The 26326-nt window shown below is 45.9% G+C and overlaps 1 protein-coding gene and 1 long non-coding RNA gene across 3 annotated transcripts in view; both read right to left on the bottom strand.

Moving 5' to 3' along the window:
• KLF7 (KLF transcription factor 7) overlaps positions 1-13960 on the bottom strand; it is a 65686-nt gene extending 51726 nt beyond the window's left edge. Inside the window, exons 1-2 of one of the 2 annotated variants that reach the window (XM_071434704.1) lie at positions 13876-13960; positions 13349-13602 (exon numbers count right to left, since the gene is read on the bottom strand). In XM_071434704.1, the coding sequence (XP_071290805.1) occupies positions 13349-13450 (102 nt within the window). In that variant the 5' untranslated portion in view covers positions 13451-13602; positions 13876-13960. Of the gene's footprint in view, positions 1-13348; positions 13832-13875 lie in introns of those variants that run through there. The other variant, XM_071434702.1, reaches the window with a different exon arrangement.
• On the bottom strand, positions 7490-13338 carry LOC139593606 (uncharacterized). Its single transcript, XR_011680353.1, has 2 exons — positions 12906-13338; positions 7490-12745 (listed from the first exon to the last, which is right to left on the bottom strand). It is a non-coding gene; the product is annotated as an uncharacterized lncRNA (long non-coding RNA).
• Positions 13961-26326: the final 12366 nt, after the last annotated feature.

The raw sequence follows: 26326 nt of genomic DNA, 5'->3' as shown, positions 1-26326 counted from the left end.
AAACAAATTGGAAAACTAAGGAAACTCATAAAAAGCTCTGATTGTGAAGAAAAGCAGGGAAAACGGCTTAAGGAGGAAATGCTACATTTTTCTGTGATGCCAGCAGAAAGAGGCAGTTTATAAAGAAAACCACATAGTGGCAGGAAATAAATCCTTGAGACTGAATTTGGAAAAACACAAATTAGTGCATTTATAGAAGAAACAGCAACACAACATGCACCCCTAACACAAAGGAGAGATCCAGTAAGGCTGACAAGAGTCCTAGAACAGATAAAACACGGAGAAGACCAATATAGCTTCGAGGACACATTCTAAGCATCTGATACACAGGAAAACTGGAGGGAACAGAGAGATGGAAAGTATGACAAAACTCCAAGGGACATGCACCTTTATTACTATTTATCACATCTGTTCTGCAGTCAGAGTTGTAATCTCCAGTCAATGAGCAGGGGTCTCATTTCACATTTAGATAAAAAATCCATTAAATAGGTGATATAGATGATGATGGGAAAAAGCATCACAGCTTTGTGCAACTATAAACACAGTGAATCCAAACAAAGCAACGGACTTGCTCATGGAGAACAGAGAGAATATGTGAGGGAAAAGACTTGGGCAGCAAAAGACAAGAGTCTGTTAGATATCCCTCCCCTAAATTAGGTTTTAGCACAGGCTTCCAAGGAATACAAGGCTTCACACCAGGTAGATTTCAAAGGACATTGGAAAGCACCACTGAGGCATAGATTAAGAAGTGCTACCTGGGCAGAATTTCATGAGCTAACAATGCCAATTCCCAGAATTTGGTTGTTTTTTTCTGGATAAGATCTGCTTATATGCAGTTTATTGCTGCTGCATGAAGACAGACCAAAAATGCTTTTCATCATATGCACCCTGCTCTTGAATCTCATTTGCCTTCAAAATTAGCCAGTAAAACCCACGTGCTGAACACAAGGTCTTCTCTGACCCTTCTCTAACCTTAGAGACCAAGCTGCAGTGTGAATGTGTCCTTTTCCCCATGATATACCATAACATGACACAGACTCATGCTGGATTCCAGCCAGGGGAGGAGGAAGACCCCACTTCCATGAACCTGGTCTCTCCTCTGAGACACGTTTCCAACCTGACACAGAGCACACATGTGATGGGTTCTCAAAATGAAACATGTCTGGCCATCCTTGTGTGCACACAGAGGGACCCTTCATGACTCATGTTTATACTGCAGCACTTCAACATCATTAAAACAGAGCAAAAAGGCCTCAAAAAGGACTTGTGTACAGAAGTGGATTTTAATGTCAAAAAAGGCCACTCTGGTAATTTAGTCTCACCTCTGGATGACATAGTTCACTGAAGTGCACAAAGAGCTGCCTTGAACACTCATTTATAACCTCTTTCAGGTTGGTTTCCCCTGTTAGATATGAAAGTCTGGGAACCTTCAGAATGGGAAAAAATCAGAATGGGAACCTTCCTTCTATCCATGCACTGAGACTTTCAAGAGACTTCTCTCACCTGTCATCATTTCACAGATGGGTATGACTGTCCTGGGGGAAGCTGTGCCTACACCAGACATTATCCTACCTTGCACTGTTGGGGAGGCCACATTTAGCTCTTAGAGGCATTTTCTAGTTCCCTCCCACACCCACATTTTCTTCATTTATAAAACCAGTGAAAACAAATCATGCTTCACCTTCAGTTTTATAGAGGGCAGCTCAGGACCTCTCATTCCTTCATGGAAAGAAAATTTCTTTCTGTACAGTTTCCATTATTTATTAGCTGAAGGTCGGGGGAGAAATGGTATTTATAGGATGCCTAAGGCCATGCTCACTATAAAACAGAGTAAGTCAATATAGCTACAGCACAATTTAGTGGCCTATTGTGCAATATTTTAAAAAATGCATTCTCATTACAGCACTTGAGAGTATCTCCTCCCCAACACCAGTGAAAATACATTTATGAGAGCTAGGGAGCAGCAAGATTCTTTTAATCAGATCATTAACATGGGTGTGCTGTTTTCTGCCTACATCCTGATATTTAGTCCAAGTCCTGACAAGATCTGGGATTTGTATAATCTATTCTCCTGAAAGGTGTCAAGTGACTTTGTGGACACTGGGCCAGTGCAAATTCACTGTAACTTTGGCAGATCTGCACTCACTGACTGATCTGAAATCCCCAATGTGATGTGGATACTATTCTTTCCATTTGCAAAGAGAAAAACTATTCACAACTGAATGCCAAAGGTCTCCCTGACCTTTTCTACTTAAAGAAATTGAAATGAGACAGAAATTCCCATCTTACACCATAGTGGAACATCACCTGACCAGAGATGCAGCTTGCTCAAACAAAACTGAGTGGTATATGGCATAGCACTCACTGCATGAAATAATTCACATGAGACAGTCTCAGTGAGGAGAAGCCTTCAGCCTAGAGCATCCACTCAGTGTGCAGCTAGGGCACTCAGCACTTGGAACCACATACACTAGAGTATTTGGGAGTAAGAAGCCACCCACACCTTGCTTCCCTTGGTCTCCCTCAAATGTATTCTTATAAGAAATGCATTTCTCATGTGAGAAAAAGCAATCCCAGTGCAGCTTTGTAGAGCTCTCTGCACCTACTGGCATTCTCAGCCCGCAGAAACAATGCTGGAAGTCACCCACACAGTCACCTGTCTACCAAGCCTCTCACACCAAAAACCAACTCCACACTGGAATTCTTCTGTTCTCTCTCAAACTACTGGGGTTTATTCATGTTTTAAACAAACCCCCAGAACTCTGAAAGCCCAAGACAAGCTAGGCACAGTCAGTAAAGAGTATTTAAACTGGGCACCTTTATTTGCCAGCATCCAAGAAAGATTAATAAAGAAATCACTCCCTGAAAACAGAAAACTGTCTTGAGTGAGCAGGAAATCAAGGCTGCCTGAAGAGAAGCATGAGCTCTGCAGCCAGCTCAGAAGTACAGTGTGGTGCCAAGGCCCTCGTACTATCTTTTAAATACCCAGATTCTGAGGGGGTTTAAGCACACAACTTCATCCAGGAGGCACTGGAGACAGGTATTTTAGCCTGTGTGTGGAAGGTTTCAATCTGTAACCAATGTAACAAGCACCAAAGCTCCCACTGACCTTAACTGACTCATTCCCTCTAAAAAAGCCCCTCAGGTGAAACCAGGTCCGTCCATTTTCAAACATTGCCTAAAAGAATCTTTCTTTGTCCTTTAAAAACACAGGAGAGGTAAGAGAAGCACCAGTAAGGAAGTCTACACTGTTTTCCTCCTGTCAAACGTAGGAAACTTCTCCAGGTGACATCCACTTACCCTGAGATTCTCAACCCTGAAAGAAAAGCACCTTACAAGCTCTTCCATTGGGTCACATCACTTAAAGCAGTCTGCCTTGTCCTCCAAGATACTGGAGACCTCCAAAACTCTAAATGCTTTCTTCCTCTGGTCTGACCAGACAGAAACATGCCTTACTCTCTCTATTTGACTTGAACCCCCCTGCTCTTTCACAGGTTTCTTAGAACCCCAACTCTCAGAGACTTCTGCCTACACCAGAAGCACCTTTCTCAGCACCAAAGCCAAGCTCCCAGTTTCCTCGATTGTCCAGGAAAGCCTACAAACATAACTGAACACTACTCTGAGAGATCAAAATGCAAAAACAAATAGAAGAAACACATACCTTGGTAAGGATCTGATGGACAGCAACCTTCAGATGATCACAACCACTCTGAGGTGCTGGCATAGCTTATGAACAATTGGGGGAGGACTGTGACACCATCAGAATGAACTGGGACAGCAGCATCAGGTGGAGCCAGAAAAGAGGTATTTTACCCAAACTGACTGTATTCTCAAATCAGTCCACTGCTCTTTGCTTCTCCCTTATTACCTTAAAATGTAGGCAAATTTAAAAATAAAAACAAGAGACACTGAAGTTCACCCCCATCTGATGTAGACACTAATGAGGGAGGCTTTTTCCACTAGCACTGATTTTCCACTGCGCAGCAAATGCAGCCTCTCCACCGTCCACGTGTCAGAAACAAAGCCACTTCTGGCCTGATGCTTTCCATATGAAACACTAGATCCCATCTTTCTTCTCCCCTCTGCATTCCTCCTTTCCATACTTAATTACTCACACAGCAGCTGTAGTAGGTTGCAGATGAGCGAAATGTTTTCTTCAAAGCAGCACAAAATTTCCAGGCTGACAGGGAAGGCAAAAAGAAAGAAAAGAAAAAACAAAACCCCAACAAGAATTATTTAGTACTTTTCACCAGCTTGGAGCAGGCAGCAAGCTCTGCAGGCTTGGCACACTTCAAACCACTGCACAGGAAAAGAACAAAGCCCCTGAGCCACTCAGCCCACCCTGCATCCAGGGATGTGGGGCACCTCAGATCCAGAATCCAGCAGTAAGCCAGAGGTGCCAAGGCAGGGCAACTGCACTGACTCCAAACCAGCACAGCACCTCAGCAGCAGCAGCAGCAGCTGAGCAAAGGAGAGAGGAGAGAGCAGCAGCTGCCAGGAGACAAGGAACAGTGTGACTGCACTGCTTTTGTGCATCTTGTGTATCAACAGGCCTTGCCCTGAGGAAGGGAGAGCACACACCCAGGTAAGAGACCAGAAGTATCCAGATATTGCTCCTGGCATCACATAATGCTGTGGATGCAGTTCTCCAAAGATGCAACAGCCACAGGATGCAGAGAGTCTGGATACCTTTGACTAACCAAATTGCTAATAGCTGGGAAAAATTAATCAACTTTTAGGGGTGCAAGACCTGAAATGAAAAGCTAAAATTGACAACAAAGTGGAAGATGGCACCCAAACTGAGTCTCACACTGAAAAGTGCCAGGCCCTCAGGAAATTCTAGTAAGTACAACTCATTGAAAGATTTCTACCAAACATTCTCAGAAAAGAAATACATTTTTGCCCAATCTTTTATTGGAATATATATTCATTTTGGAGTCAACATGCTATCCACTGAAATGTCATACATCCAAGATGTAATCTGTAAGGGCAGACTTGAATCAAGCCACGCAGTGACTCAAATCTGGGTCCCACACCTAAGTGCTGTGATGTGTGTTTTGGGTATAAAAAGCAAGCAGACAGCAGCATCTCTCACCCCCTTCAACTCTGCCACCCAAAGAACAAATTTCACCGTGGCCTTTGATCACTAGAACCTTTGTTTTCCATCTAGCCCTGGTGGAAAACAAAGGCAGGTGATTAAAGGCAGTCCACACTTCACCCCCACCAGCACAAAGCAATTCAGCACAATGCTGATTCCCCTCCTGGGCTGGAGCAAGGCAAGTCAGCAAAAATTGCAAATGTTCCCAAGAACTCAAGAACTTTCCTTATACATGGAAGTTGACTTTGCCCACTCAAGAATCAGGATTAAAACCAAATGCCTACCACCACAGTAGCCTATTAGTAATGAAAGCATTTTTTAAATCTAATTTACTTGTCCTGACACATGCCTGTTTCCTCACTGCACAATCTAAATAAACATTTATTTTCACTGTGATTCCCAGTCACTTCAGTGGTACCAGAAGAAGGCTGCAGTGACAGAGCTGCAAGGCAGAAGATGGGCTAGATAATCCTGTCCAAAAAACACAAACCCTATCTCCAGGGCTTTTTGGATTATCTAGGTGAAGATACTTCCATTGACTGCAGTTTCTGTCAGAATATGCTACCTTGCAAAGGTCCTTTATGGTCAAACATCAACCCTATGTCAGCATCCCTTTAACATGATCTTCTGAGGCTACAGGTTTAAAGGGCAGGATTTGTAAATCAAGACTCTAATTGGAATGTCTTAGAAGAGCCTCTCACAAGCCAGTGTCCTTCTCCTTCACATCTTTCCCATAAATCACCCTGTCTCCCAAGCTTGCCTGTGTCACTGTTTACCTCTCTATCCCTTGCAGAGTATGAGCTGTTGACCTCATGTATGATTTAAACTCCAGCTTTGCACTCAGGTCCACAATGCTGGGAAATAACAAGAGGATTAGGACATGTGACATGCTGCCTGTAAGCATCATGATCAAAAAAACCAGTATGACACTTATTTAAGTATGGTTGGTGGGCCTTCAGCAAGCATAAATGATGTAAACATCCCTGTGTAAACGACTGGGACTCTTTGGTGTGCATTGTACAGTACATTACACACCTCTTAACACTTCTCCAAAAAGTAACACATGTAATGAATACACAGTTGCATTGAGTGGAAATGCTGTGGATTGGAAAGGATCCTTCACATACAAGAACAGGGAGTGGATGGGTAGCTACTTCAAAAGGATTAACAGCTTCAGAGCAGCTTACTAAATCACAGTTGATATATTAAACCTTTAAAAGAAAAAAAAATTAAATACATTCTGCCCAACCATCCTACACTCATCTCCAACCCCTATTAAAGACTTGAGAAGGGTCAAATCAGTGCCACGCACAGGTTGTCACAAAGACAACCCAGAACCCTGGGAAGGGGAATTTAAGCTTACCTTCCAGAATGTTCTTTTGATTTTTTCATTGAGGCAACACCCCAGCCCACCAACAGCTTCTCTGCCCAGGAGCTGTCCTGGTGGCTGGTGTGGCAGGATCTGGGCCTGCAGCTCCAGGGGGGCTGGAGCCCACATCCCCATGGCTTCACACAACCCTCCCCTGCCCCAGGCACCGTGCCTAAGCACCACAAGCCCAGAGCAGGAATCCCCAGAGCAGCAGATCAGAACACAAGAGCTGCCAACACATCTTGTAACTGAAGAACTGAGAAGCAAAGGTTTGGTGTCCTGATTAAATCCAAGATGTCTAACTACCTTTGAGCATAAAGGCTGAAACATGAACTCACAGGCAGCTTACTCTCACAGGCAGCCTAACAACCTGAGCAGCCAAGCAGTCTTCCTCACCAGCTGCTGCCAGAGCAGGAATGGTAAACACAGCCTGGTGACCAAAGCTTTTTCTGATGTACACACCTATAAATGCCACTTACTTGCATTTTCTCAATGCTGCTGGAATCAAGGAAGAGTCAGAAATCCAAGGATGTTTGGGATTTTTTTTTTAATAACAAAAGACAACAAAATAAGTCTTCAGTGGCTCAAATGCAAAGAAAGTATAAAGAATATAAAATTTAAAAATAAAAGGTCTGTGACTTTAAAGACCATCTCAGTGTCTTGGGAACCAGGCACAATTTTTTAACTTGCAGTGGCAATGTTGGGAGGAAGCTCTTTTGCTGGCAGGTTTGTTTTGTTTGCTTGCTACAGAATCCGCTGAACTCTGCAGTTTGAGTGAATCCACACTAATTTTGACCAGGGCAGAAGCACCCACAGTACAAAAAGGACCATGTTGGGAGAATAAATTCAGTAATTCAGGTGAGTGATTCCTGCAATGTCAGTCTCAAAGACACCACAAAAATGGCACTCCCAGCTCCTGAGCACTGCCAGGAGTTTGGAAACTGTGGGGACATTGTAAATGTAAGGAATGGACAGGAGGCACTTGAGAGTCCAGGGAAGCAGAAAGAGGAACTCAGGACTACTCTTGAAAACACCTTTATTAGCTCTCCAAAAATTCAGGTTTAGCATCAAAAAAGAAAACCACCATCAATTACCAATGCCTGAGAGTAACTTTTAGTGAGGTTTTGAGCATGATGATCAAAAGTCTACAATATTTCTTCCCTATGCAAAATGTGACAAACTTGATAGGAGATAAGGTGTACTACTAACCTATTGCTTAATGTACTAAACAGTAGTACTGCTCAGTCAGTGAGCAAAGTCCCTTTGTTTCATTAAGACAACTGCAATCAAGGTCGTTCACATGCAGCTACAATCAAAGAGAAGCAGCTTCCTTCTTGTTTCCCTATAATGTTTCCTAACTCAGAATGGAGAAACAACACGCTGGATGTTTCTCAGTGGAGAATCATTTGACAAACCCTCAAAATATCCCCTAAGAATATCCAGAAGATACCATTTGCCTCAACCCTGAAAAGCTTAAGTATGAAATTACTATCTGGAACTGAAAACCTTCTGCCATTTCTACATGGAAGTACCACGCTGCAGACTAGCTATATATCATGATTTTCATGAAGCCTATTCTAATTTATGCACTGCCTATTCAGTAGGACATACGGAAATGTACAGGCTTGGGAAGGGTAGATTTAAGCATCCCAAACAAATAAGAGAAAATATTTTCTAGCTGAGTACCCACATTATGATTGTGCATTGCTTAAAGGTATTTACCCCATTTCAAAATCACTTGATACAAGTCATTCACATAATCTGCTATTTTAAGACCTGTAACGTGGATTGCAGGACTCCATGCTTTCAGAATGCCAAAAAATAATCACTTTTAACAATACATTCTATAATTAAGAAATCATGTAACAACAGAGACAGCAGTTTCAAGCTTGTCTTTCCTCTCTTTGTCCACCTCTTTCTGTAAGGTGACAGGAGCATGCTTTCAGCACATGGAACAAGCAGAGGGACGGCAGGTATAAATGGAGCAGCGTTCAGAGTCTGAAATACACTGCATTACACATGTGGCCATTCTTGGAAGTCAACCATTTCTGAAAGTTATTCCCAAGAGGCATGATGTACTATAAGCACTTAAGAAATCTGTTACACTGTGACTGGAACAAAGATGAAATAGCAATATTAAAAGAGATGGTTTAGTTTATGTAGTGGCCAACTATGCCATTAAACTAGAACAATGGAGATGATGGGGAGGCAGGAATGTTCTTCAGTGTGATTTATTCCTTTCCAGTAGGAGTGGAAATTTTTCCTATAGGCCTGAAAATGACCCTGTCTGCCAAACAAAAGTCAGCATTAAGATATAAGAATTCTACTAGATTAGTCACCCTGGGATACTCTGCTCTTACACAGCACAGGGATCTCAAAGCCCTCTTCCAGGATAAGTCAAAACTCAGCCTTCTGAGCTCCACAAAAACCATTAGGCCTTAGCATTGCTGTTGTCAGTCACTTTGAAAAGAGGGAAACTGAGGCTTGAAGAATTGATTAAAAACAGGCAAAGAAGGCTATATGAAAGGATCAACAGAAAAACAAAGGCTTCCTCGAGCCTATGCTTTACAGGAAATGTGCATCTTTCTTGAAAGGATCATTGTTTGCTGCAGCTGAGAGCAGCTGGGTCAGCCAAGGCAAAAGGAAATGTTATCAGGCAATGGTTATCAGCAAACAATATAATGCCATTTCCACTTCTGCCAGCCAATTAGACCTGTGCTGCCTGCTGACACGTGGGAAAGGCTATCTCCTCCGGAATAAACCAGGGCTTGGCACCTAAGCCCTGCTGCTTTCATACAGCTGCATCAGCTACACAGGATGGCTCTGTGCATCCACCTGCTCTTTGTGCTCCCATATTCTGACATTATGGGAACTGCAATGGTAGACACTGCCCTATGCTCCCCATGAATATGAAGACAGCCCCAAAATGTCCTGATCAGACCCCTGTTTCACAACAGCACAGTGAGTTCTGAGTCCACCAAGGGGCCTACAGAGGACAATAGGCCTATCTAAAATGTCACCCCTAGGAAGAGGCATATCTGATTACAAAAGATGCCTTCTGCACCCTGATCTTTCAATGATCCCATAAATGACATTGTGAAGGCCCAGCAGGAAGAACAGAGGGAAGCCCCATGTCCACCCCTTCCAAACTCTCAGCCCCACTCTCCCCCTCTCTGCAGCCTGGCACATGAAGTGGGACCACGTGCAGCTGCACAGGCTATGCTCCTCAGAGTTATCTCCCTCAAAACCAGCCTCCTACCCACTTCCTTCCTCTGCAGAGTAATGAGGTGCCCTCCAGCCTCGTGCTGCCTCTCCCAGCAGTCTGGTTCCAATGTCAGGGATGCCACACAAGACAGCCACCCCAGAGCAATGGCATATGTGGCCAGAGGTCCTCCTGCAGCAGCGCAGGAGCCACCAGGTGCTGAAATCTCCCCCAGCCCTGTCCTGAACTGCAGAGTCAGCTCACAGGGACAGAGAGAACTAGGACGGTTCAGTCAGAGTCAGGATGAAGCACCAGGCAGAAACACGAGGTACCAGCCAGCTGACTTAGAGCAAACGACTCATTTCCCAATGCACACAGCCCACCTCTTCCTTTAATCCCTCCTCACTGCCATGGAGGCTCAGCACTGTGGAAAAACTAAACAAAGTTCTCTCTCCTGATGAAATTGTGCTATTGATTACTTGTTAGATTCTGACATCCCCACTCCAAGAAAAATCCTCCTCACCTCAAAAGTGTTTTGCCTGAAGGAGTACACCCAAAGATCAGAGAGGAGCTCAGCTTTTGTTGCCTAAAAATCAAGCTCTCCCTTCCCAAACTGTGTTTTTAAAAAACATCAAACGCATCACAGGTTCATTTCCAGCTTCCACTTTAGGTATTTCTACTTCCACAATGCAAATTATGTCCAGGGTGGAATAAGGGTTTCTTTGTTTGCATTTTTGCCTTCTAAAACAGAAACCTACACAAAAGGAGACAATTTGTTCCTCCACAAAATCTGTTTGTTTTGTACATATTGCTGGGTTGCACTCATTCAACTCCAACGCTAATTGTCAAAAGCACAGATACCAAACTTGCTCACGTTCCTCTAGCAGTGGGAAGGGAAAACGGGAGATCAGCTGACTGTGTGCAAGCATTTACCAACCTGCCTGTGCTGTCAGTGCCCTCTGTGAGTAATGGGTGTTTCACAATCTGAAATACGAGCAACTGGCCCAGCTGTATATTCCTCAGCCAGCAGCTACCAGACTGTTTTCCAGGCTCAGGAGAAAAGGAAGACAGGACTGTGTCAACACTTTCACCCCAAGGCACGCTGATTTTCAGTGAGGCAGGTGCATCTTTCATGGTACCACAGTAAGCATCGTTTGTCAGAGCAGGACCTGGCACTGACCAACCTCTGCACATCACACACTAGTAGCTGCTAATCACAAAACTGGAGCTTACAATGTGATAAAGAAGCTTGCTCTTAACCCACACATCTATTTTCCCCCTCAACCTGTGCCTTTTTAAGAGACTGAAGTAATCTCCTGGGGTGCTGCTCTGCTGCTGGGAGAAGCACTGCTCTGGAGCCTCTGTAGCACCACTGGAGCAGAGGCAGGACTTGTTCAAGTGTTTTTACTCAAAATTAAAGCTGCTGTTTCTCTCTCCTGACACATCCCACAGGAATCAGTCACTACCCTGTCAGCTCTCTTCCCCGGAGTCTCAACTGTAGCCTTTAGTTTTAAAGGATTCTTTAGAAACACATACATTCTTTGTCTCCAAGTTGCTACAGTTTGCCTAAAATAAGTAAATCCCCAATACTTGATTACGTTGCAAGTGATTCAGAAGAATTAAATTGGGGTCTCTGTGTCAGTGGGTCTGCCAAGCTTGTGTAACAGCACGGTGTCTGCACAGCCAGCTTCAGCTGCTCCCACCACTGACACATCAGTTTTGCTGCCTGTTGTTTGCAAGGAGAGTCCAGGCAGCAACAGGGGAACAAACCGTAAATACAGGATGCATTATGAAACATTGGGCACTGGTTGCAGGATTTCAGAGGAAATAAGGGAAAATGCTGCAAATTATTTCCAGCTTCTCTTTTTAACACACGTGGAGAATCAATGGGGTTTAACCAGGAGCAGGACTTTAAATTCTGCAATGGTAACCGTGGGATTGAGTAGGTACATGCTACTGTATAAAACAAACTGCTGCTCTTCCACACATAAAAGAAGGCAGAAGGAGACAGAGTATCACTCGCAGCACTGCCTGAAGCATGCTGGCTATGTCAACACACTATGTCGCTTTGGACTGCTTGGACAGTTAGTAATATGCAACCGATCCAGCAACGATCCTATGAAATATTTTTTAAATTAAATTATATTAACCTCTTCAGTTTAATTAGCATGTTAAAAATATAAAAGGAAAGCAGATGTGACCATCATGGATGTGTGCGCTGAATATTAATAACAAAAAGCATCCCCTCCCCCTTGGAGGATAAAGCAAAGTTGGTTCGGTCATTTTGCAAAATAAACCCTGAATGTGTTCACCCTGTAGCTGACAATGAAGCTCTGCTTTGTGTGCACACTCATACAAAGCTGAAGCCAGAATGATTCTACTATGGGTAAAGCTTTGAAGATCCAGCCCCGTCCAGCTGGCTGACAAAGCTACAGCCCGAGTACTCCCCAGCAGCTCTGCCATCCACGCTTCCACCCATGCACACTTCTGAGGAAAAATTAAATGAACATCCCAAAACTGACAGGCTACCCTTACACTAGCCAAGACGCAGGTGAAGGCTCGCAAGATGAAATCCTGTGGCTCATTATTCTCACACTGATAGTGCCACGGTCCGTGCGCTGCAATAGCACCACATGTCATCCCAGCCACACTCCACTATTTCTACCCACCAGATGTTTTTTTTCTTTTAAAGAGACACCAGTTTCCAGAATTTCACCTGGTGTATCACCTCTGCCAGAAAACCACATCAAGAAACAGGACTACCTCACAAGATTTGGTTGTAAATAGAAATGCTGTTTTTCCTTTTCTCTCAATATCCCAGCTGATAACTATTTACAGTTAACAACTGGGTGCATCGTGTATTTTATACAGCTCTTCTCTGTAACCTACTCTTCCCCTTGGTCTTACTTGTATTCATGCTGCCAGTCATCATTTTAATGCATTCATAAGAATTGATTTCCATCTTTCTCTTTATTCTGCATATTAACCCTACAGTGCCTCAAAACACACTGGTTTACTGGAACCAGCCTAAGGCGTCATTGTTTCAAGACAGCGAGAAGTGTGCGTTTCTACTCATCTTCCAAGGGAAAAAAAAAAAGGAAAAAAAAGAAAAAGAAAAATAAGTCACATTCCTAGTTACTGAACTTAGCCTTGAAGCTTCTGCTAGTGCTTCCAGGCACCTGCCCACCCTCCACCTCCGACTTAAGCTACGATTTTTATTGACATATACTAATTACCTGAAAATAAGAACGATCTATTCCATTTCCACCAGCTGCCAGTTGTCAGCACTGGCTAGAAGCAAGTAGGATTGTTTAAAAGAACAAGACAAAGAAAAATAAAAAAAAATCTAAGCTCAAAAATAAAATAAATAGTAGTCACCATAAAAAACAAAACCCTAAAGAATGCCACCGGATCTCAGGTACTGTCGGGTGTGCTCAGAAAGGACTGAAGGCAGACAGATTTGAATGGACTGCTCAGTTTGTCACGGTAAAAAATACAGAGATTTAAAGGTCTACCCACGCGGCAAAAAAAAAAAAAAAAAAAAAAAAAAGAAAAAAAACCACCAAAAAAAACCCAACCCTGAATTAAAGAACAAAAATAAAATAAAGTCAGAAATGCAGCCTCAATGCATCGACTGTCTGCGCTTAAGAGATTTACAGGAGTAATTTAAATGATTCACCTGCTGCCAGTTTTCCTCCAAGGATGGCAAAGCTGAGAAGTAGCCGGTGTCGTGGACAAGCTGGAGTTCCTGGAATATACTATAACTAGCCAAGACATCCATGCTGCTGCTGAGCAAGACCCTTTCTTTCTGCTTTTGTGTGTGTTTGTTTGCTCGGGTGGGGGGTTGTTTTTGGTCATAAAAAAAAAAAGGAGGAGGAAAATCAACCAATGATAGATCCAGCGTCCCTTTGGCTTTGTTTTGTTTCAGTCACACTTTAAAAAAAGAGAGAGAGAAAGAGGATCAGCGCGGAGGGACGGCGAGGTTCGGGGGCCGGGCCGAGGAGGACGAGCGGCGCCGGCGCGCACCGAGCACCCCGCGGCCGCCGCACCGGGGCACGTCCCCGCCGCGCTCCGCGCAGCCCCGCGCCGCGGCCATGCGCGTTCGCGACCGCCTTCCCCGCCGCCCCCTCCCCTCTTTATTTTCGGGACACCACATCCCACATCCCGCCCCCCCTCGCCCCGCTTCCCTCCCCGCTTCCCTCTCACCCTCCCTCAGCAAGCCCGGCCCGGCCCCCCCGCGCGCGCAGCCGCGCGGCCCCGCTCAGGCAGCGCGTGGCCATGTAGGGTAAACGGCGGGGCGGGAGGGGCGGGCCCGCCGCGCGCCTGAAGACGCTGCGGCCCAATGGCGGAGCCGCGAGGGGCGCGGGAGGCGGGGCCGGAACGCAGACGCCGGCGGCGATTGGCCAGGAGCGCTGCTCCCGCCCCTTCCCCGAGGCTCGCGAGGCGGCGCGCGGCGAGCTATTTTTAGGGCGCTATATAAGAGGGCGGCGAGGCGCGTGGTGGTGGCAAAGTGCGGCGCGCTGAGGGGTGGTGCGGGGCGCTCATGTTCGGGCTGTGGGCGCCGGCCGAGCCGCGACCCGGCCCGGGGCTGCCCCGCAGGCGGTGCCTGCCGGACACCCCCCCCAGCTGCCTTTCCCGCACCGTGTGCACCTCTACCCAGCCTCTAGTGCTCGAGTTCCTGGGGCTCAGGATAGCCTGAGAAAGATGTGTGGCTCATGAGGGTGTTGGAAGGAGTAGGAGTGCGAATACACGCCCGCCGGCCTCAGGAGCACGTGCACGGTGCCCGTGTGGGCAGACCGCAGGAGCCCGGCCCCTGAGTGCTGATCCAGCCAGGCCGTCCCCCGAAATGCACGTGTGCTTACTAAGGCATCTATCATGGCATTTAATCAGGCTGAGATGTGAGCTGAGCCCTCTCTGAGTTCTTGTCTGGGCTGGCTAATGAGCTGTTTGACCTTAAATGGTTAGTGTGGCGCGGTGCTTCCCCAAAATCACTCTGGCACCGGGCACAGTTGCATTTCTGCTTTTAGAAGGATTGCAGAACTGAGTGCTCATTTGAAGATGATGGGGGTGGGGAGGGGCTTCCAGTAATAAAAGAAATATGTTCTCTTTGTTGCTCTCAAATTCAGAGGGCCCTATGGTCCCATCGGTTGCATTGCCAGGGTTGTATCTGGCCGCTAGGCTGCAGGATGAGGGTCCCTCTGGTGTCCTTTGATGGTAGGTTGTCAGCACACTAAGTTGGACTGGGTACTAGGGCAAGCAGATGCTGCCAGGGATTGCTAAACTATCTCTGTGCAGCAGTTGCATCACACTTGCCTTGCCATGACTAAAATATCTCTTCTTGCATTCCTCTTCCCTTTGCACCTGGATGAATGTGCCAGGGCCAGGCTTTGGCTGGTGTTAATTGGGGAAATGCCACTAGCACAGACACATCTCTTCCCAGCTGTCCCAGTCAGACTGATGTGAAAGTATGAGGCCACAGAATTCGTCAGTGCTGATTAGTTCATGGTATGTTTTGTTTCTTGGCAATGAAGACAAATTGCCTTTTCCAAAACTGGGTCTATGTCAACAATTTTGAAGAAGGCTTGTCAGAATAAACCTCTATAGAAAGCGCAGATAATGGCTGCACCAATCCCAAGTTCTTGTAGATGCTGTGAAGAATGAAGCAAAGTTAGCACCTCTCTAGTCTGAGGAGTCAACATGTAGAGGGAAAAGGGGAAATGAGGCTGTTAGTGAAGAACTGCAGTAATCAGGAAAGAACCGGACATAGGCAATTTTATCAAATAAATGATCTCACCACTACAAAAACACTCCGTGGTTGCATTGAAGAAACAGCAGGATGACTTGCAGGAGCTGTTGCTCAGATGCTGACCTGAGGCTGTAGGTCTGGATGGTCCAGGGGCAGCTCCCTTGAAGTTGAATGTCTCCTGTGAGCTGCTTGTGAAAACGATGCCATCCCCAGCCTTCACCTGGGGAGCCATCGGTTGTCTCAAACGGGACCATTCCTGGCATCTTTAGCTTAGCAGAGAAGCTGTGTGTGAGGCTGGACATGAATAATAAACCACTCTTTCTCATAAATATACCCATAAATGTGTAAATGTATGTGGTAGTGGGAAGATGAGAGGGAAGGTTAGTGCAGCAAGCACTGCTGGAGAGGTCTTGCGGACCATCGTTACCCATTCCAAGCATGCCTCAATCTGGCAAAGCAACACCTTCCCTGGGCACCTTGGGAAGGGAAAACTTTTAAAGACTCTAGAGGAGAGAACTTGACAAAGGTGGTCAGCTGTGGAAAGAAGCAGCACTTCGGTGTCATAACACACTCCTGTACTGAGAGGGTTACACAAGAAATACCTGTTTCAGAAAAAGCTGTCTGTAAGCATTTATCCTTAACAGCTTGTCAGAACAAGGCCGAATGCATATGCAGAGGCTTTTCTGACCTAGGCAGAGAAATAAAGGACAAAAGCAGTGAATGTTGATACTCTCAGCTACCTAAATATCTAAATGTCTTCAGCTTTTTTGTCTTTGAATTCGGTAATTCCCATAGCTGAAAAACATTTTGGTGCTTTATTTCTGACCTTGTTTAGCATAACTACAATTTTAATATGTAGAAATGTTAGTGGTCTGATATCCAAGCTCTCCTCTAGCTTGGCCTTTGCAAGCTATGGGTTGCTCATGCTTTGGTTTACTGCAAAGCTTGATGTACAGGCAGCCCAGGAGTCTTCTCTGCTTGATAGTCACCTCTGCTTGCCACTGAGAAGCTCTCATTTGAATCAATTAAAATCTTTCTAGTTGTCTATCTGATCCTGAACTTTCTGCTGAAAGCATGCCCTGTAGGAACTGCCGGCTTTCCACCCTCATGGAGGAGGTTGTTCTCAGTTGTGGAGCTCAGCTGCTCTACACCAGCAAAGAGCCCAGACTGTGCCCAGGCTGCACTGTAACTGGTGGCCAGATCTGATGAGCAGATGCTGCTCTGCTTCTCTGGCTGGCTTCAGGAGGAATTGTGTCTGAGGGCAGGATTTTGGCTGTGAGCCTTGAGGTGAAGAGCTGGGCTACAGATCTGGCCGCTTGCCTGGGTGGTTTCCAGGCAGACATTGCATTTTTATTGTCTCAGATACTCTGCTTTGGAGGTCAGTCGAGAAAGCAGAATGGGGTTGTCACTTGGCAGAAGCAGAAAAGCCTAGACAAAAAAAGAATGTGTGGTACGCTGGGTATAAAGCTGTTAGTCCAGCACCAGAGGTGGCATCTACCTGTGCTAACCCAGAGGTAGCAGAGGGCGATTTCTGCCAAGCTCTGGTTTCCCAGGCTGTACTGACCTTTCTCCTGGCAGATGGCCACTTTCTCTGCCCTGGCCCACCACGCCACCCATAACGGAGAGCAACGCAATCAGATGTGGAGGAGGAGCCATATCTCCTCACTGCTGCACAGCTGGGCTCAAGGGCATAGAGGACTACACAAAAATTCAGGCAAAGGGAGCAGGCTGGACCTGCAGGGAGTGAGGATGGGCATTTCAGCCAGAGCACAGGTTTGTCACATAACAGGCAAAGAAAATAACTTGCACGAGAAGAAGACTTCATCATTCCTGTGATTTGCTAAAATGTCAGGAAGATGCAGGGAAGTGATATGGCTGTTTGTGCTATAGCACCAGTGCTCTTTGGCACCTGGAAAGGGGAAGTGGTTATATTTTTTACATTAAGGGGCAATGAGAGTAGTTAGTCCTAGTGAAAATAAAGAAAATACTTCCCTGCTTCTTCTGCTCTCCAAGAGGAAAGGTATCTTAACTGTTTCCTCTGAGAAGCTTGAATTTATCACAGTCTGCCATAGGTCCTCTGGCAACAATGTTTTCTATCCTCTCCAAGTAAGGAGTGTAAAATCACTCCCAGAACTTTGCTGGGTCCCTGCAAGGCACTGGTGTGCACAGAAGCACAATTTTGGTTGCCCTGATTGCTTTCCCTTGTGATATTTGTGTCTCTACTGCCCCAGAAGTAATGGCAAGGGATGCTTTGTGGGGACCCACCAGAGAACACTGATTTGCAGGTGATTTTCAGATGTTGATTTTGTGTTTCTTTGCTTTGGCTTGGGCAGAGACAAGATACCATAAAGCAATCAGGGAGTATATCAATTCATACTGTAAACATTTCACTGAATACACCTCCTTTGGTACCAATGATGTTTCAACAGCTACACTGGATAACTCTGTACCCAGCTCATGATGCAATTGTAAACCCTTTGGCCTTCTGCATAGTCAACAGAAGTGCTGAAGCACTTTCTCCTGCAGGGACAAATTGGCCCAGGTGTCCAGGCTACCAGTTCTTTCTACCATCACATTTGCATTTAGGCTGCCAGCTGCATCTCTTCCTCTCCTCCATCTCAGACTGAGCTAATACAGCTTCACTGTGCTTAGAGCCTGTGACAGTGTTGTTTAGAGGTGTTGATTCTTCAGGCTCTGTCCCTCCTGGAGAGGAAGAGGTTGTGCCTGCAGGTTGGTAGGGTTGAGGTTGCCACTGGTTGTAAAGCCTTGCAAAGATCAAAGAGGGGGGAAAGTACTGAGAAATGCACTGGAGCATGCTTGGATTCGCAGTTCAGCCTCTCCAGAAGTGGATGCAGAAAGCTGCTACTGGGGAATTAGAGGGTTTGTGGTGGTGGTTTATGGCCAGGTGGCTGTCAGAGGCACAGTGGAAGAGCTCAAAGGTGACTTTGCTGTTCAGTGTTGCCCCTTCCCAATACTCCAATGTGTCTGTGCATCTGTATCCATGTCCACATGTGATGAGAAACAAAATCCAAACAAGCATGAGGCAGCAAAAAGGGAGACAACTTCTATTCCTACAGTGAAACATGTCTCTCTCTCATGTAGACCCCAGAAATCCCTGGTTCCTCCTCCAGCTGGATACCTCACTCCTTCCAAACCTCTCATCTCCTTCAGACCTCATGTTCCTGGAGAAAGGTCAGTGCTGTTGGCCCCATGCCTGCACAGCAACATTTCAGTGATGTGGAGGGCTGTTCAGTATTTCATTGTTCCTTCTGGCAGGTGCAGCCCAAGACACAGGGAACAGAGGTTGTTGCCCTTCCTGTCTCCATGCTGGGGAGCAGCATGGCTGTAGCTTGCAGCCATCAGTGGCACTTGACTCTGCCTGGATGGGACACACTGAGGCAGGGTGGTGGCATCTCTGTGCTGGGCATGAATGGGTGGAGGTTCCTCCTGGTCTCTAGTGAGTCACAACCTGTTCCCCAGATGTTCAGCAACAAAAGGGGACACGAGAGTATGACACAGCAGGTTCCTGTGCCTCCCCTCCTTCTGGAAAACACGCACCTTCTCTTTCAAATCAGTGCCCTGTGGACATTGCAATGGGCTTAATTGCAGGGCGGCTAATGAGCGCTCTCCAGGATTAGAGATGGAATGGGTCTAACCCAAAATCATAGCTTAGGATACCCAAAAGTCTCAGTGGACTTTGCAAGTTGATCACTTGCCAAATGCAGAAGATGCTTGATGGGAAAACACGACATGCCATCCTGAAGCAGAAACACTATCCAGCTGAATTCTCTGGGCTGAGGAAAAAGAAAGAAAGGAAAAAAAAAACCAAACCCTGATGCTTAAAGGGAAATTTAGAAATCATAGTTGAATGGGTCTGATCCAGATCTGTCATGGATTTTTTTGACCCCCTCAGTCCTGAAAGGCAATGAGTATGCTCAGCATGTAACAAGATTGAGTTTCCACTGTGGGGAAGGAGTCTTCATCTGCTGTGGTTTGTTCACATGCTCTAGGGTTTTTGTATTTCTTGTAATAACTTTAACCTTATGGCTGTGGCTGTTTGCATTAGGACCAGTCTCTGTTTCCCAGTTTTCAAATCCAGGACAGAAAACCATGCTGAAGAAGAGCACTGTGGTTGTGTGTGTATGATGGTGGGGCAAAGCTTCCAGAGGCAGAGGTGCAACCCCAGTGGAACCAGTGGGAAATGCAATTTCCTTTGTGTCCCACCAAGAGCTCAGAACCCAGCTGTATCTAGCAACTCTCTCTGCTGTCTTTAAAGTCCTCCCTTCTGCCCAAAGTGATCTGTATGTTTCTGAACCTCTTGCAAGGGCAGTTATCATTGCTATGCTGTTGGTGTTCAGCACTTGACATAAACAGTCTCTGATCATATTAGTAAGCTCTCAGGTGCTTCTACAGTACAAATAATAAATAATAATGAGCTGCAAAGAAGCCCTCTGAGTCTCAAGTTCAGGCTGGACTCCTACAGCTTCCATGTAAGATGTCCACTCTGCAGACCTGGGCTGCTGTTGCCGTGCAGTGGTGCTGCTGGAGAGCGGCCTGGGCTGGGGGTCCGAGAAGCCTTGGGAGATGCTGTGCAGCTGTCAGCAGACACACTTGGGTGCTGCATCTCTGAGTGGTGCCCTTTTAGTGAAGGGGTCACATCACACTTTGGTAGGTTATAGGAAGTCTTACCATAATATATGAGAACATTGGCATGGTTCAGTAGATGGTAACTGGGGACTGGCTTATGTTATTACAGGTATTACTCTGGACAAATGCTGGTTTGACTTGGCTTTAGCAGCAAGAGCCCTGTTAAAAAGAGCTGAAATTGCAGCAGAGGTGGCATACACAGCAAGAGGAGGCCTGCTGTGCACAGCTCTCCTGTGGCACTGCAGAAAACACCCACAGCATGGCGGGCCTGTGGAAGAAGAAGGTTCTCTGGAAACAAGCTTAGAGCAGCGTCACTGGGGGTTTCTCTCTAGACTTCTTTCAGAGGAAGGAGATGCAATGCATTAAGAACAAAGCCTGTCTTTGGCTGGAAGCTGCAAGACTCCAAGTTCTGTTTTCACATCCTCTTGGGGTTTCCCTTGAGTCCTGTTCCTACGAGAAGCTGCTGAAGGTGTGGCTCTCACAGTCAAGTGCGGATGTGTGCATTAATGAGGAAATGTTGGCATGCAGGGAAGCAAGCCCATGCTGCTCGCCCCTGGCCAGCTTGTTATGCTCCCCAACAGAGGTGCATGAAGAGTAAAGTACCTGGCTTGGCACAGCAGTGTCCAGGATTCACACAAAGATACTGCAGTCAAACTCTGCTCTGCTTTATGGGTTGGGCTTTGCTGGCTCTGGTTTATGAGTTGAGCTTTGCTGGCTCTGCTTTATGGGTTGGGCTTTGCCGGCTCTGCTGGCATGCCACGGGAGCATCACCTGGCTACTACAGCATTTCCCCCTCTAAAGAGCACCTCACTGGGGACTCCTGTTATGAAAAAAGATGGAAACATCTTTTCCCTTGGGCAGCCTCTTCCTATCCCAACAGCAGCTGCATCTTCAGGGTTTCTCCCTCTCTGCACTCCCATCCTGCTTGAAGAGGGACCTTTGAACAAGGCTTTGCAACACATAACCCGTAAAAAAAATTTCCTCACAAATGAACTCTCCTGGGGGCTCAGTCCTTGTCTGCTGGGCAACTGTGAACTGCTGAAAGGAAAACAGATATTGTTCAAGAGGGAGAGTCAGTCTTTGGGCTTCTCTCCCACTACAATCTTTGTTTCTTGGCTTTGATTTCCCTTGAGGGTCTACATGGCTCTGTCTATAGCATGAGCAGCACTTAACAGATCATCTCATACTCATTCAGCCTGTGGAATACTGCATTGCTGTATGAGACAGATACCTGTCTGCTGGAAAAAAGGCAGTAACTCCAGGAGCACTCCATTATTCCTGGGGTGTTGGTTGCAGAACACCAGAGTTCACAGGTTAAACACGAGTGAGACAAAGCTTAGTCCAAAGTGACAAATCATCAGAACCCAGAAAGTGACCTATATCCTCTCAAATTGCAGATTAATGCAGAGTGGCTATCGTACCTGATTCCCTCTGAGCTCTCTGGCTGGGGAACATTCCTGGCTGCCCAGCTTGATTTGGTAGTTGAGGAAGCTCTGTTGGCCTGCCCTTTCTTCAGGGACAGTGCTCAACAGGGGGCAAGCAGTTTGTCATTCCTGCCCTTTGCACCCATAGCAAATCCTGCTGACAGTGTGTAACTGTTCTTACTGGTAAAGCCACAGGGAATGTTACGAGATTATTTTATAAGGAGTGGGGGAAATAATTTTGTAAAGTGGAAATTGCCTGCAGAAGCTGAGCTGAGAACTTGTTCTGAGGAAAGAAATTAAGAGGTTATAAAGTGGTAGCCAAGAAAATCTGGGTCTTGTTGTGCAACACTCTGCCTTGAGAGGTGGTCTGTGGGTGGCCAAGCCTAGAGATGCTGGGTCTCATCATTCTCTCCAGAGCTTTGCCAAGCAGAAGACAGGTGCCTTTCATGCCAGATGGATCCCTGCTGATTTCTAAAACCAGGAGTGGAGTTGAGAGACAGAGATACAGAGCTTTGGAGGAGCAAAGGGTGAGGGAGACATGTCTCTCCAGAAACTCTTACAGACTCTTGGAACAGGTGATCTGTCTCAGTGGCTGCCCCAGCCTCTGACATCACTTTTTCTCTGTGGTAACACACAAAGACATCACTGAGTTTTTGACAGGGGTGTCTCAAGAGCTTTCGTGGCCTGGATGGGTGACATACAAAGCTGCCATGCCCTTGCTGTCAGTACCATTCTGGTGGCAAATGACCCCTCTCCTGTTCGGGTAAGAAGGAAAAGCACCGGCCACAAACTTTCCACTCTTTGGCTCCTCCACCCTCCAGTTCACCAGGGGCCACCCAGGGAGACCAACTGTGGGGGCTGAACCTCTGCCCTCTTGCATTTTTCAGCATGTAGTTCTGCTGCAGAGAGTGGCCTGAGAAACCATGACAAATCCCTTTCTGGGCAGAGTTACTACAGCATGCGTATATACATTTTAAAATAATTTTTATTAACCTGTTTGCTGAATTCTGCACAAATTCAGGAGTGGTTTTCATTAAGTTGCCATGATGAAGGTTAGCAGAGTATTCCTGAAAAAACTTTCACCTAGCACTTGTGGTGTTAAGTATGATTTTATAAGCCAGCAGGATTGTTCATGCCTTGCCAAAAGTGGGGATGCACAGCCCTTCTCCTTAAGAAAGGCAACTGCTGCAGGAGCTCACTCTGGGTCCGTTTGAAGTCAATGGCAAATTTCCCATTGGCTTAAGTAGGAACATGTGTTTCAAGAAATTAATAATGTGGAACTTGAAAAGCAAGGGGTGGCGTGATCAGGACATGGCCTGGTTTGACCTGGAGACTCAACTTGAGTTTTACTGCTACATCTGCCTCCATCTCTCAGCCGTACATTAAGCTGTACAAGTTTGATTTGTGTCAAAGAGAGCTGCATACTATTATTAGTAACCTATTTTATTAACATTAATGGGATTAGAACTGATAAACTATGGAGGTTTCTTTGTTTTCCACCAGTAATTTCCACTTTAAACTGGACTTGGACAGAGTGTGTGTCCGGCCTTATGGCCTCTGTATTTGTCACACGTATTTTGTTCCTGCTTTAGACGAGCTGGTAGAAAAGTCTAGGAGTACAAATAAAGGAGGTTTTTGGAAAGAAATCCCTTAATAGAGGCTTGTTGAAGCAGCTGCTATTTTCTTCTTCAGAGCAGAGTAAAGTTAATAAAATGACGTTGCTGTTGCTGTTGCTGTGATGAGTTGATCCTTAGGGCTGACATGGTGCATGTCCCCAGACTCAGCTCTTGCTGGCTGCAGGAAAGTGGCTGAAGTCCCCGAGCCCCCAGAGAAGCTGGCACTGTGGGAGGGTTTCAGAGCAACTGTGATCCCCAGCCTAGTCCACATGGTCACCCTGTGTGTCTGTGCAGGACCCGGGCAGACCTTGGCTGCTGCAGCATGAGGAGGCAGTGCTGGGAGCTCTAGCCAGGCCTTCTTAGTAAAAGCCGCTGGTCAGGGATTTATAAAACAGCACAGTCTGTAGTGTGGGGCTGTGGCTGTGCAGGGTGTGGGGCAGCTCAGCCGTGCTTTGCAGAGCACATTGGTGGAGAGCAGGACTGCAGAAGGGACATGCCCATGGCTGGCAGCTGCCCAGTCTCAGAAGGACACTGGCCACCACGGGTGCAGCTGCATGGGAAGCCCTGCAGGGCGAGACCCCCCCTGTGCAACAGGCACCAGCACAGTCCTCACCAGCCAGGGCATCCTGAGGAGGCCAGGGGCTCCATCCTGAGGAGGCCAGGGGCTCCATCCTGAGGAGGCCAGGGGCTCCATCCTGAGGAGGCCAGGGACTCCTTTCCCCTCGGGACCCATGGCCGGTGGCCATGTCCTCCCCACTAGACCAGCAGGGAGGCTGGACAGGCATCGCCATGTGTCTTGCCATTCACTGCAGGACAAATGCTTATTGAAATAATTGCCTCTAACAGCTTGGGAGAGGCCATTAGGGTCTGCCCAGGCAGTGATCTACAGATAATGACTCCCTCTGAGATTTTCTCACTCCTGCAATCCTCATACCAGGTGCATTAAAGCTGACCTACAAAGAAAAATGTTTTTCTCTTTGTCTCTCGCCTTTGTCTTTTTCTATTATTTTTTAAAATTCCTTGTAGAGTTTTATGAAATACTACTGTTATTGGTGCATTGCTCATTGCTTCTTAGGGTTGCACCAAAGGGTGAGCCTTGCTTTTTACAGAATGGGAGACAAACTTGCTGATATTTTACCTTAGAAACGGGGGGCCTGTTGAGGTGATCCCCCACTGAGCAGAAGGACTGTGTGGGTCTCAGGCAGGGGATGCAAACCCTTAATTGGAGGGACAAAGGTGCCAGGTGTGATGAGAGATACCTGTTCTCCCGAGCCCTTCACCAGCAGTGGCTGTAAAGGTCCCCAGCAGAAGGAAATGTTCATCTGAAGAACACGCAGGGTTTTTTCTAATTGAAGCATTTTATGAGAGTGTGCCAATCTGGACATAATTTTCCACAGGAAAGTCAAAGTGAATTATTTGGGTTTTTCTCTTGTTTTGATAATGGCGAAATGTCTTGTTTTGATTTCCATGATGAAAAAAAAAATTTATTCCCACCTTCTCATTTTACTACATTTTTTGCTAACTATAAACACACTGTTCAAAACAGTTAGTAATTTATCTCTATCTTTTTCTACATATTATTTAATATCATATCTGTTCTTTTATATATGCTGTCATGTTTTGACATCTAAGCCAAGTGTCTTTTTATTTTAGTCAAATGAAACAAAATTAAGTTTAAATTCCAAGGCAAAGCAATTCAATGTTTATTGAAACTAAAAATTTTCTTTGTTTTTAGAGAGATTTGGCGTTTTTCTTTGGTTGTTTTTGTTGTTGTTTTGGGGAGGGTGTTTGGTTGGTTTTTTGTTTTTGTTTTTTTGTTAATTTGAGGGGGGTTTGTTTTACTTTGGGGGGTTTTTTTTAAGTTTTCCACTTCATGATGGGAAGCTATATTCTAGGTGTGAGACTGTGGAAATCGCCTGTTTTCAGTCAGTGTGCTCTTGGGCAGTCAAATCAGAGCTGGCAATTAAAAAGCAAGCAAGCAGGTTAAAAAGAGTATGAGAAAAAATCATCTCCCTTTTCAGTTAATGAGGCTTCACGTGAAAGAAGAAAGAGAGGATGAAAGGCTTTGGTGTGACCTGTTGTGTAGCAGTGGCAGTGCTTAGGAAATGACTGTAGGATGTCCATGCTTGCTGCACCATCTGAGCAGCTGCCAGGCTGGCACTTATGAAGTTGTGCCCAGAAGCCATGGAGAAGGTGGTGCAGACTCCTGAGGTAGAGGGCAGTGCCTCTGCCTGGCACAGACATCTGGCTTGCTTTGGGTGCTGGGGTTTCTGTTATCACTGTTGTAACTTGTATGATGCTTGCACATTGGGCTGTGGTAATGGCATGTATACATCACACTTTGGAGATGCTTTTTATTGACTTAATGTGAATATTATTGTCATCGTTTATTACGGGGCAGTATCGCGTAGCAATTGAAATACAATATGGTGCCATTAATCACTCTGAGTATGAAATGTTAACTTTAAACTGTTGATAGTATATTAAATGCTCCTCTAACCATAAAACAATTTGACTTGCAGTCAGATAGTTTACAAATGGCCAATGTGTAGGATTCATGGTGATTGACATTTATATGGCAGTGTTCATGTGCTCAGTTCCTGAACAAAGTACTTTCTTTGGGATTTCTGTGAAGGCATTGGGACTTGCTGCTTTCCAGTTCCCTATGCAGAGATGTAAAGGAATGCAAACTGCAGGCATGACCATTGTGTTTTACAGCATGTCCACTGCAAACCCGAGAGATGTGTGACAGTCTGGATTAGCCAGTGGGCTGTGTGCTGTAAACATTGCTGGCCTTCTTTCCTCAAGACTCCTGCTGAAGGAAAGCAGTAAAGAAGAGACAGAAACTCAAATAGTGAGGTGTTAGGCAGGGACTGCTGAAATGAAATCCATTGGTTTTCATGGGATGCTTTTCTAAATTCTCTCTCCTGTATTAACTAGAAAGGAAATAAATGCTTTTGAAAATAATTTTCAATTAAAATTTAACCTACCTACCAAAAAGGAAAAAATAATTTAAACTGGTACCATTGTAAAACAATAACAGTGCCACCCGCAGTGCCTTGGTCACATGTGATAATTCACCTCCTGTCCATGCCTGCTGCCTGTGGCACAAGCCCTGTCTGTGCCCAGTGGCACAGAGCACCCGTGGGGAGGGTCAGGGGCTGTGTGCACCAACAGACACAGCACAGCCTGGCCAGGGCTGGACAAAATACAGTGTTGTAGAA

This window comes from Agelaius tricolor, unplaced genomic scaffold, assembly GCF_023055355.1.
Source record: "Agelaius tricolor isolate 1412-34295 unplaced genomic scaffold, bAgeTri1.0.p SCAF_10, whole genome shotgun sequence".
NCBI classification, from domain to species: domain Eukaryota; kingdom Metazoa; phylum Chordata; class Aves; order Passeriformes; family Icteridae; genus Agelaius; species Agelaius tricolor.
Note: the sequence above shows the minus strand (reverse complement) of the source record. Positions and strands in the feature narration are given on the sequence as shown.